Here is a 13,000-nt window from a genome sequence, read left to right as displayed (position 1 = left end):
GAGAGAGAAATCAGAGGGGAACCCGAGAGCGAGGAGCAGAGCGAGGGAACCGCGAGGACGCGGACTGTTGCCGAATGCTGACGCACCGCTAAGCGGGCTTCTGAGTCGGGGCTTAAGTCTCTGGCCATGCCACCCTGAAGGCGCCCAAGCCCGTCGGAACAAGGGCTCAGCACAGAAATCCACACGCCTCGGCCTCCCTGTCCTCCACCTCCTTCTCCCGAGGTCTCCCCGGTCAACAGCTCATGAGAATTTTAGGATCTGTACAAGCCTAGAAGATCCTAAGAGTCCCAAACCAGAAATCACTTGAGCGACATTGCTTTTATGAAGATATAAAAATACGGGTCAGCTATTCGGAGATGTCTGGTAAATCATCTTCATATAGCATCACACCTGAGCATACCATTTAATGCCATTTTTAGGCGAGAGATAAGTGGCTAGAGCCAGTCTCATTACTACTATACTTTTGTACTACAGCAGGAAGGTCAGGCATCAAAAAAACTAAGCTGCAATTCATTTGTTTAATAGATCACTAACAGGAGGCTGGGATGATGAAGGGAAAAAAGATACTCTAAGGCCCAGAGGACATTACCAACCAGATTAAGAAAACATTTGGAGTTACGGTATCTGCCTATGAAAAGTTTGGCAACATCACAGGAAACAATTACCAAGATTTGGAAGGATTCCACAACCTCCCTCCCCCCAAATCTGGAAATGCCCTTGGAAGCTTTTAATTTTAAAAGTTCCCATTTAGAGTGCAAGGAAGTCCAAAAGGGACACGTTGAAAATGGACACATACTGGGTATGTGTGTATGTTTTGACTCAGAATGAGAAATCATTACTCTCCTAGGGATGAGTTCATGTTTTTCCTTCCTAAGAATTTTTTAAACTGTCCATGTAACAGATGTTGGGAAGATGGGGGTTTGACCATTAGTTCTCTGTTAGATTAGCAGTCTCCTATGTTTTTGAAAGTTAAAGAACTAAGGTGTCTTTTAAATTCATACTTGTCTTGGAATACGACTCAAAAATGTATTCACTGGGGCCTTCTGAAATAAAATTCTTATCTTTAAATCTGGCAATTAAAAAAATTTCAGACTCAGCGGGCTCGGTGGCTCAGCCGGTAATCCCGCGCCTTTGGGAGGCTGAGGTGAGTGGATGGCCTGAGCCCGCGGGTTCGAGACCCGCCTGGGCAGCGAGACCTCATCTCTACAATAAATCAAAAAATCAGCCGGGTGTGGTAGCGCGCGCCTGTAATTCCAGCTACTTGGAAGGCTGAGGCGGAAGGATCGCCGGAGGCCAGCAGGTCGAGGCTGCGGTGGCCGGGAGCGGCCACTGCACTCCAGTCTGGGCGACCGAGTGAGACTCCGACTCAAAAAAAAAAAAAATTTCAGACTCAACTGAATATTTTATTAATGACCTTGGGAGTTGTTATAACGAGAACAATGATTATCACTGAGAATATGTACCAGTTACTATGATCTTTAGGAAATAATTAGCACACAGTAATAAACCATTCAGGGTTCTGCTGACTTGGCTAGACAAAAGTGTAGACTGTACAGCACCATTTAATTCTAATAAATCCTAAGGGAACTATCATGGTAAAACAAACAAAAAATTCAATATTTTATTATGTATGTCAAAACTACTATGGGCAGTGATAACTCTCATGTAAGGGTTCCAATTAGAGGAATTAAGAACTACCCTGAAGTATTCCTGGTGTCTACGTAACATTTGGGATCAGACCATTCTCTTCCCTGGCATAGAGATGGAATTTGACAACTGAATATTCATTAAAAGTTAAATGAATATCCAATCTCCACAATTAAAGTTTATATTTATATTTAGGATAGAGAACAACACTTGCTTTTCAAGTTTAGGGAAATTCCCAGTTCACTCTGCTTTGCCGGACTATCTCTGTGTTCTTTCTGTATTTGCCCTGCCTTTGCCTCATTTCTAACTACTCTCCTAACATAGGGATCAAATTTCACTTTCATCTTACTTAAAAATGCTTATGTAAAGACTTCAATCGTGCATAAGAGACTTGCTTCAAAAGAGATGACTGTGGCATGAACAGAAATCTTGGACCAGTTCTAAAGCTCTGATTAGGTTAAGCTCTGATTAGGTAGACTTTGATATTTCCCATGTTGCTTCAACCTAACGTGTCACAAAAATTGGGTCATTTAGGTCACTGGGTTTTTCTGAGCCTTGAATCCACACAGGGCTGCGCTCAGGGTTGGAAAGAAGAGATGTAACCTTATGAGTCAGGCGACACAAGCCAGGCTGCAAAGTGTTTCAGCCCCCAAGAGTCAACGGCCTGTACTCAAACTAGATCCCTTCTCAGCTGACCTTTAAAATAAATATTTGTTTTACAGGATAAACTGACCTCTAAGAACATCTACCTCGAACCAGCATATCTAAGACACTAAAGGCATTCTAGGTACACCTTGAACAAGACAAGCAGCTTACTATCACCTCTATCATTCAGTCACTCGTTTTCAAAAGTTCTAGCCAAAGCAAGAGAATGAAATTGACATAATCACTGAAGAGCAGCCACAATATTGTCACTGTCACATCTGCCTGAAACACTTCAAAGAATCAATGAACAAGCGATTGGAACAAAAAATAAAGTTCAATGAGGTGGCCAGTTACAGCATAAATACATAAACATCAACACCTTTATTCATATCAGCAGCACTCATTGGAGAAGTATATCGAAAAAAATATTTCATCCACAATAGCAACAAAGAGACATAGGAATAAACTCAGTAGAAATGCAGACAGGTAGGTAGACCTATATAAAGACAATTACAAAACTTCCCGGAACATAAGAGATGACTGACTCATTTCTTAGACAAGAGAATTGACTGTCATAAAAGTGTCAGTTCGCTCCAGTTTAATGCATAAATGTAACGAAATTTCAATTCAATAAAGACACTTGGCAGGGTGATTAAAAAACTCTTGTGAAAGAATATATAAATGCACGAAGAAAAACAGTAAAAGGAAACTAGCACTGTCATATATTAAACTGAAATCCAAGGTTTTAATAATTAAGTTAGTGGTACCGGAGCAAGAATAGGCAGATGGTCAACAGAACCTAAATGAAAAAGCCTTGATATAGTTGAAGTATTACACCAGCTGTGTGTCGTGGCTCATTCCTGTAATTCCAGCCTTTTGGGAGGCTGAAGTGGGAGGATCACTCGAGGCCAGGAGTTTGAGATCAGCCTGGGCAACAAGATGAGACCTCATCGTGACCAAAAAAAAAAAAGTTAGCTGGTTGCAGCAGCACATGCCTGTAGTTCCAGCTACTTAAGCTGCAATGAGCAATGATCACACCACCACACTCTGGCCTGGGTGACAGAGTGAGACCCTGTCTCTAAAAAGAAAAGGAAAGAAAACATCAAATGCAGCATGACTTTACATTTTCTGGTGAAAACTTAGGCTTAATTTGTATTTTCTTTAAAATTCCACAAGATGTGAAATATGAATGAGTAATAAACCAGTGGGAGAGAAAAGTTTTTCTCACCGGTAATCAAAGAAGCACAAATTAAAATAATCAGATAACTTGACCCATTTTCAAATTGAGGAGAAAAAGAGACAGGTTGATTGATTTATTTTGGCAACGGTTATTAAAAAACTAAAATAAAAAGTTCTAGTAATTTATCCTAAGGAAACACTTAGATATGTTCAAAGACATTAGTATACAAGGTTGCCCACTACAGTGTTGCTAATAAACAAGAAATGGAAAATAATTCCATCGACTTGAATATTATGCAATCAATAAAACTTGTGCTGTAGACGACAGGGAAAGTCACATATTGTAGAAGGGTCTACAGGAAAAAATTCTAAAATCTGGAGGGACCGATACCAACATAGTGATAATTCTCTCTGTTGAATCAGAAGTCATTTTCTTTTATTTACTCGTATTCTCAAATCTTCTATAAATTTTCAGCACTTCAAACATTGCTTTTATATCATTTCAAAATACTTTTTGATCAGTAAGTTAGGCAGGGGGGATCACCCAACCCTTGAGTCCTAAGTTCAAACAGGAGGCTTCTGCTCGTTTTTCCTTGACATAGAGGATGCCACCGAGGGTCGGCTCCGTGGCTCCGTGGCCATCCGCCACATTTACTCAGCCCTCAGTGGAGTCCCCAGCCCAAAGACAGCGGTGAATACATGTTGAATGGATATACAAACAAAAGATTCAAGGGCATGTGGATTATTTAACTGTTCTAAAGGCCTGTGGCCACATGTGGAGGTAAAAAAAGCTGAGGTGTGAATTTAAGTTTTCACCAGAAAATATGAAGTCACGCAACACTCACCTAAGAGTTTCGTTGTAAATGTCAAGCCAGATCATATTAATATTTTTTAAAGATATGAGCTGTTTCGTGATTTCAAAGAAGAATGGTATAAAAAGCAGTGGGGGTGTTGTTTTGTGATTACAAAACCAGATGAAATTCAACATATTACACTTAGGAGGTTGGCATTCTTTTAAGGTCACTCACTACTCCTCAGTGCTCTAATTTTTAAAGTCTGGGAATCATCAAAAGTGAACTGCATTAAGAGAAACATTCACAAGGTCAAAGATCAGAGGAAGGCAGTTACCTGAAGGCTATATAAAAGACGAGTTAAATTCTGTATAGCTTGTATAATCTGAAAAATAAGATTGTAAGTGTCAAATTCTTGAAAAAGCTTTCATTATCCACAAATAGAGGCTGGTGATAAATTTAAGGTATGTGTAGCTCACCTCTGAATGTGAAGAACCTGGAAAACTTCTATATTCCACCTAAAATACATAAGAACATAAGAAAATGAACAACCACTCTACTTTTGAAAAGCCGCCCCTGCAGTCTTCCAAAGTGAGAGGAAAATCCATTCACTCTCTCTAAACTCCATGACCTCATCTACAGTGACTCAGTTTCCTCCCAGAAATAAAAGCCTATAGAATTAAACCACCACTTGACAACGAGAGTCTCCAGGCAACCTCGGTGTGTGAGATGCATGGCAACTGTTACCCAATCACCCCTGAAAACAGCAAGGGATGACAGGAGGAAGCCCTGTGCACTCTAGGTGACAGCATTTACCGTGTGTGACCCACGCTGAAAATGGAACTCTCTGTGCCCAGGCCGAACCTGTCTCTTGGGCCAGGCCGGCCCCTTGCACTCCGAGGCCAGACATGGAAGTTACAGAACATCATGCCTGGCTTCTAACTCCCTGTCTCAGTGTCTGAGATTCATGGTATCGCAATAGCCAGTGGATGAGACAAAAAGCAGACCCCGAGATTGCCTAAAGGGAGGGCTGCTCCAGACCCCACCACAGTTACCAGTGGCTGCCTCCGCAGGAAAAAAGGACTTTTAGCAGAGGCCGTGGATGAGGGCACAGGAGACCACCTGCTCCTTCAGGATGGAGCCCAGGCCTCATTTTTTTGTCTCTTACACAGCACACACGAAGGGTACATGTGGGGAGTGAGGGGCTTCCAGTCTCTGGAATGGAACACGTTTATTCGTGTCTTGTCTGCCTTCCCTCCGTAGGCAGTGTTCGGTGTTACATCTGCACAACCAAGCCCGATGCCTGGTGAATAATGATGCCCAGCAAACGAATGACTGTCAGTGGACTTCAATGGCACTCCGTTCAGTAAGGACATATCGATCGCCCACTGTAACCTCACACTTGATGTTGTGGGAGATGGTCAGATTCCCTGCCCTCCAAGGGATGCAGTCTGCTGTATGCTGCTTGCTTTCATCTGGGAAGATCTAATTTTAAGCTGTAAAAACCAGTCAGCACAGTCATGTTCTCAGGTAACTTTGGACGTGTTAAATTCAATTAGTTCAGGCTGCAGATGCCATGGTAAGCTAGCCAGACCTCTTCTCCCATACTGCCAATTAGAGAGTTCATCATTAAGCAGCACCTCTGAAACAGAAAGGACAGAGGCTGAAAAAGGAGCTGAACATTAAAGGCATTAGGAACTGGGCCCAATCCTACGGAAGATGATATGGTCTAGGACCATGGTCCTGGAGCGTGTGTTGGAGTTCTTGCTTCTGGTTCTGTGCTTGTCCATCCACCCTCCATTGCTTGTGCAGTAAGAAGACCATGTGGTACACAGTTTTATACTCGATAAAAATGAGAACCATGGAAATCAGTTGTGCTTAGACCCCAAAACCACTAGGTTTGCTACAAGACAGGAAATGTCACCTTATCTTTTTAATGGAGTTGGTCCGCCACCTTGTGGTGCTTGCTTATAACTGCTGCTGGCAATTTACAGAATATTTGGGTTGCAGGTTTACTTTTCAAAAATTCTTTGGGAAATTTGTTCTAACCTTACCTTGTAAAGGAAGCTAATGACCAAATATCTACTATACACTTTTTAAAAGTTTGATTTCAACTGATCCTGCCCTTTATCTCAGTCCACTTCGTTTCTCTAAATGTCTTATGAAGGGCAATATTTTGTAGATAGGTTAATCCAAAGAGGAAGCTGAACACCTAATCTCATTTATCCACCTGTGACTAAACCTGGGGAGAAGACTTTAGGGATAGGAGCCACCACAAGGGTACACATTCAAGATCAAACTGTCACTGACCAACTCACTTTCTTTTCTATTAATATAAAAGCAGTTAGACACTACAAACTCAGACTTAAAAGACTGTACTGAAAAGAATGAAATACAGAATGTTTTAAGAATCAATATGTTAGAAAGTAGAGTAAGTCAGAAGTGGAGTAAAATACTGCATTCCTACACTCACTTTAACTTGTGAAGTTTAAAAAAGAACTAAGTTACAGCTGTTTTTTTCTTTTTGAGTTGGAGTCTCACTCTGTCACCCAGACTGGAGGGCAGTGGCCACTCCTGGACACCGCAGCCTCGACCTGCTGGGCTCCGGCGATCCTTCCGCCTCAGCCTTCCAAGTAGCCGGAACTACAGGCATTCGCTACCACGCCCGGCTAATTTTTGATTTATTGTAGAGACAAGGTCTCGACAAGACGCCTAGGTGGGTCTTGAACCTGCGAACTCAGGCAATCCACTCGCCTCAGCCTCCCAAAGTGCTGGGATTATAGGCTGAGCCACCGAGACCAGCCTCACAGTTGTCTTTTCTTTGGATTTTAAAAAATCCTCAGACTTGGTTTCTCAGTTATATGCAGTATATACACAAATACATATAATACAAAAAATACATCGCATCTTTAAGAGAAGGTCTGACATTTGTCATTTTTCCACACTGACATATACCTGGTCATGTACCTAATTCCATTTTAGGTAAAGCTAAAACTCTTCAGCCCCAGGCAATCTGAGGAGGCCGACTAGCCACCTCCCAGGATTATATTTTTATTCCTTCTCTATTTCTGACATCTCAATTTCATGTGAAATTTTATGCATTTAAATCTTAAAGAGAGAGTTACTGCCTCTGCATATAGTAATAAGCCAAAAAAAGGAGTGTCATGGTCCGATTAATTAAAACTCTGCCACAAAAGAAGTAGGTGAGACGTGGTGGTGACAGGAAATTAACTTTGAAAGGACAGACAGGTCAAGGAAGGCGAAAGAAGCGAGACTATTCCAAGGGAAAAAGTGCTTCCGTGATGCCGGCGCCCCGAATGGTTGCCCCAGGCCCCGGATGCCGGGACCCCTCGCGGCCAGAGACTTGCCAACGCCGTGGGTGGGAAGCGAAGGGTTGCAGAGCAGAAAGACCAAAGGTCAAGAGCGCAGACACACAGATACTCGGGAGAGGTTGCAATCTTTTTAATAACTTTTCAATCGCTGCCTTGCTTACACCTACATGACACAGGAAGAGCAAGCACATTTGAAGAAGAAATAAGTTAGAAAGTTTCATAAGAAAATTTAAGTCAATCAAGAACAACTGAGGAAAGCACTTCCATCCCACTCAGTGCCACGGGCGGACCAGGACCCCAGGATATTTTGGTCTACACAGGAGCCGGTGCTGTTTACTAACAAATCGGTTCACAATACCTTCTCCCCTGCATCAGACACCGCCAAGTCGGTGACCACACCCTGGGTTCCGGGATCCACATCCCAACAGCTTCTTCCTTCTCTCCCTTCTGTGACTAGGGCTGGAGGCGCACCATTGAGACAGAAACAAAAAGGACAACGTCAAGCAGCCGTCAGCCGAGCAACTGGGTTCTTCTGCAAACAGCTGACACATATGTTGAAATAAGAAATGTCACAAGAGAATACATGTGGAATATGCTTGTAGGAGGCGTTAAAATAGCTCAGAACAAAGCACACCGTCCCTGCCCACATGGAGCTCACACACTAATAGGTAGCAAACTGACAAGCAGCAGGAATGTTATCTCCCATCTTTTTATTTTTACTTCTTTCTTGCGTTGACGTGTGCATGTATTGTTTGCGGGGTAGACTCTAGTGTTACTTTCGCTTAATTGGAAAAACGCCTCCTGGGGAGGCTGAAATCTCAAACAGTCACTGCAGCACAAAAGCAAGGTGTCTTGGCAGACCTGAGTCTGTAAAAAGGCTCCCTTGTGGCCCAGAGGAGAGCAGCAGATGATAAACAAGGCTTAGAAGGTCGGAGTCCAAAGGCCGGAGGCAGACATCGTTCTAAGAAGGCTGAGACAGCTAATACTTTAAGGCCTCATGGTCATACAAGCGGTCCCTATCTCAGAACGACTTCCTGAAAAATCAGTTTAACAATATGGTTTTCCCCCTGTATTTCTTGCTTGTGCTTTAAAGTCACAAATATTATAAATACTGTGTATTTACCATGAAAACACAGAAACCAGTCCAGAAGTATTTTGAAGCACCAAACAGATTTCACATCCCCCATTAAATATCCACTGGCAGGATTCTATTGCTTTAACCCATGGGAACGCAGTTAAACTGACACCACACCCGCCTTGCCCTGGTTTAAACTAGACTTTTCAAAGCCCTTTCACACAAAGTGCTTCATTGGAATCGTGTCTCTTCAGGACTCTGATGAAATATTCACTCTGTGACATGGTGTGTAATTTTTTTTTTGACTCAGTATCATCTTGAAACTTTATTTCTAATGAAGAAAATAATTTTTTCTGTAAATTAATAAAAATAGCATGTCTTTGAAAAACGCGAGCCCAGTAGGACTCCAAAGGCCTCTTCTAAAGCAAAAAAAGTTTCTGTCTAAACGGAAACTGCTTCAAATGATATCAGCTGCAACCAGGTTCACACTTACTCACTTACAGTGATGGGAGAGTTTACAGAGAATTTTCTGTCACTCAAAAAATGGCTCTACTCTTGGGGGCTATTCCTCGCTCAAGAGACGCCAGAGGCATTAGAAAGAACACGCCGTTCTCGTCCTCGTCCCCAGTTTTCCTCACGGAAATGAGGATGGTCAGATGGCGAAAGAGGCTGAGGACCAGCAGAGCAGATGAAGACAAGGAACCGCACGACGGAGCAGGTTCCCTGTCCCCGTGTTCCATTTTGGGGTGGGGGCAGTGGCGTGAGAGGGTCTCCCGTGGACACAGCTGACTGGAAGAAGATTGTACTCGTCCACCCGAGGAGGTGTATTGAGTACCAGCAATGGAGGGCGTTGCTTGGCCCATAACCTCAGACTGCCATAAGCCCGACCCAGAAGGGCCCGGCTCTCAAGGTCAGTCACAGGAACTGACCCGCTGGGTTACAGACCTTCACTAGGAAAAATCTTTTGCCTTCAACAACTGTAAAAAGGCATCAAACTTTGACAGCCCCCGTTCCAATGCAGCCCGGAACTGAAGAGGTCTTTGGGGTACAGAACCCCCCAATCTGCCCGTCTTCCTCCACTACCAGAATCCCAGTATCAGATGACCCTGTCAAGAGCCTCTCAGTGGTTCTAGCAAATGCCTCGGGTGCCCCTTGGGAACTCGCTCAAGCATGGGAGACGTGTGTGCAGACAGGGTGGGCAGGCCTGGCCGTGAGCTCTGGGCCGCTGTAGGAGCACAGTGGAGCCTCTCAGCTGTCCCCGGGCTGAGGCTGAGAGCCGAGGGTCCCGACGTGTATTTTGAGCTAGAACTTCCTCAGCGGCACCACGAGGTTCTTCTTCTAAAAGAAAATCACCCGGGGCAGTACAACTCCCCTGATGAATCTGGGCTGTGTCGAAATGAAAAACACATGTGCATATTCTGAAAATAGAAAGCCAGGATGAGATAAAGCAGGACTTGAGAGGGGGAAATAATTATTGGTGCTGGTTAAAAAAATGTATATAATTAAAAGGCCATACTGTATCTATATGTCTTGATTAACCACGGGATGCTGTTAAGTTCTAAGACAATTTAATTTTCCAATCTCTAGCTACAAAAGACATTTGATCTAATGCATCTCAGGCATTATAGAAGCAAGGGTTTTACCACTTGTACGTGATGACAAATATACGCTTTATTCTCTTAGAAACCTTCACGGAGTTAAGTACTTTGCTTACAACTACACATGTAACAGTATAATTAGGTTGTAAGAAGTTACTTAAACTAAGTCTCTCTCTACATTCTATTTTTCTGTATTTAAAATATACGGAAAGTGTTTTGGTAAATAAATTCTGACCTGAACTAAAGTGTACAATGACACAGATTAAGAATTTTCTGATACTTCTGCCTTTACCCACACCACCAGATTTCGTGTGTGTGTGTGTGTGTGTGTGTGTGTGTGTGTGTGTGTGTGTGTGTGTGAGAGAGAGAGAGAGAGAGAGAGAGAGAGAGAAAGAGAGAGAGAGAGAGAGAGACAGAGAGAGAGAGACAGAGAGAGAGAGAGAAAAGGGAGTGGGGGAGGTGTGTGTGTATATCTAGTTTTCTGAGTTGCTTTCTCAATTGATACACGTGAGATTAAGTTTCAGGGCTTGCTCTCTAATGGACTGTGCGGACTTATGAAAAAACAAAAAAGTGCAAAATTCTTCCAAAACTGCATTCAAAAAATCGTATCAAAACTGAGGCAGAGTAGGAATCGGGAAGGTACAACACTTGGCTGGGAAACCCAGCAGAACAGCCCACCCACTACTCTTGAGGTCCCTGTCCTTGAAACACCAGTGTCATTATCATATGCAGACAATGCTTACTTTATGGCTAGCATATTTATTCTCAGTCTTTCTCTAATTAAAAAAATACATTAAGTCCCCTTCAAATAGGGGCAGAGTCATTGCCTTCACTTTATGCGGCCACTGTAGGCTCCAGGGACGTGCTCAGGCTCACAGCCAAGGCCTGCATTTTCACTTACAAGCAGTCGGCAGTCCCGGTGCGTCATGGGAACTGAGTGCGTCTGTCAGGACAGATTCTCCACAGCCGTCCTCGGGTGACTGACTTACATCTCCCATCTGTGAGGCCTTCACTGCAACTTGTAGGCTCTCGGCTAAGAATTGGAAAAACAAAAATAAATCTCTAGAGCAAATATATATATATATATAGTTTAATCTAGACCAGGGATTGGAAAGTTGCACTTGGCCTATGCCTGTTTTTATACGGTCCCGGAGCTAAAAATGGCTTTTCTCTTCTTCGAGGGTTGTTAAAACACGTGAGTGTGTGCGTGCATACCTTCGACTCTATCCCAGAGGCTATGTGACCTGCAAAGCCTAAAAACATTTGCCGTCTGACCCTTTATGGAAAAAGTTTGCAGACCTGCAATCTAGACCAATACTTTTAGCATCAGTTTATGATAGAGAATTAACTCAATGACAAAGTCTAAAATCCATCGTATAAAGATATCTCAAATGCAACTTTCAGTACATTAGCATGTGGAAAAACTTTGTGCAATTCATTTTGTTTAAATATAATACCAGACATTAACATTTTAGAACCTATTATCAGAAATACTACCTATTCTTCAAAGGAGTATTTTCCCAAACTTGCCTTTAAAAATACAGATGTCGGCTGGGCACGGTGGCTCAAGCCTGTAATCCCAGCACTTTGGGAGGCCGAGGCGAGGGGATTGCCTGAGACCACGGGTTCAAGAACAGCCTGGGCAACTTGATGAGACCTCCTGTCTACGATAAATCAAAAAATTCTCCAGGCGTGGTAGTGCACACCTGGAGTTCCAGCTACTTGAATGCTGAGGCGGAAGGATCTCCTGAGCCCAGCAGGTTGGCGCTGGGGTGGCCGTGAGCTTGCCACTGCACTCCAGCCTGGGAGACGGAGTGAGACTCCAACTCAAAAGAATAAAATAAATAAATACAGATTTCAAGTGGAGACCAAAGGGAGGCCCAAACTCTACCTGTACAATGACCGCTTGTATACCTAAGACTGAGTTGCACCTCATCTCTTTAAAATAAAATGTAAAACAATAAACAAAATTTTTAAAAAAAGATTCCCAATTTTCACTCTAGACTTTGTGGGCCCAATTCTCTGGAAGAGAAAACAGGATATGCATTTTAAACAAGTACCTGTTCTGGGTGCTATTGGGCACTGGATAACTAATAAGGGACCTCACAGATTGGAGAAGGGAAGGGACAGACACCACTCCTGTACCCATGCCATAAAGTAGCCTGTGATCAGCTCTCAGCTCTCTCCTCGTTATTGGAGCATCAGAGATGCTCCTGCAGCAAGGAGGAATAGGTGAGTTACAGCAGCTAGTAGGACTGGGGAGAAGTTCTTAAAGAGCAGGACCTAGAAGACGGATGGAACTCAAGAGCCAGAGACAGAGGGGGAGAAAGAGGGAAGAAAAGCTTCCCAGCAGAGCAAAGACCTAGGGAGACCACTATTTGAGGTGCACTACTAAGCTGTCTTTTTGTCAGAAGATAACTGCCTAACTCTGCTAAGAATTCCAGGCTGGGCACAGTGGCCCAAGCCTGTAATCCCAGCACTTTGGGAGGCTGAGGCGAGAGGATTGCCTGAGCTCAGGGACTCCAGACCAGTCTGGGGCAACTTGGCGAGCCCTCGTCTCTACAATAAATCAAAAGATAAGCCAGGCGTGGCAGCGCGTGCCTGTGTTCCAGCTACTTGGAAGGCTGAAGGGGGAGGACCACCTGCACTCAGCAGGTCAAGGCTGTGGTGGCCCTGAGCATACCACTCCAGCCTGGGTGATGGAGACTCTGATCCGGGAGAAAAGAAAAAAAA

At 43.5% G+C, this 13,000-nt stretch overlaps 1 protein-coding gene across 1 annotated transcript in view; it reads right to left on the bottom strand.

Annotated features, from left to right (window-relative positions):
• The window catches only part of ARHGEF28 (Rho guanine nucleotide exchange factor 28), a 130,773-nt gene that overhangs the window by 32,524 nt on the left and 85,249 nt on the right, over nucleotides 1-13,000 (bottom strand). Inside the window, exons 22-25 of the mRNA XM_021716157.1 lie at nucleotides 11,169-11,300; nucleotides 7,953-8,053; nucleotides 4,742-4,780; nucleotides 4,600-4,647 (exon numbers count right to left, since the gene is read on the bottom strand). Of these exons, the coding sequence (XP_021571832.1) occupies nucleotides 4,600-4,647; nucleotides 4,742-4,780; nucleotides 7,953-8,053; nucleotides 11,169-11,300 (320 nt within the window). The remainder of the gene's footprint in view (nucleotides 1-4,599; nucleotides 4,648-4,741; nucleotides 4,781-7,952; nucleotides 8,054-11,168; nucleotides 11,301-13,000) is intronic.

This window comes from Carlito syrichta, unplaced genomic scaffold (assembly GCF_000164805.1).
Source record: "Carlito syrichta isolate Samal-C Ts95f unplaced genomic scaffold, Tarsius_syrichta-2.0.1 Scaffold308202, whole genome shotgun sequence".
Classification (NCBI taxonomy): domain Eukaryota; kingdom Metazoa; phylum Chordata; class Mammalia; order Primates; family Tarsiidae; genus Carlito; species Carlito syrichta.
Note: the sequence above shows the minus strand (reverse complement) of the source record. Positions and strands in the feature narration are given on the sequence as shown.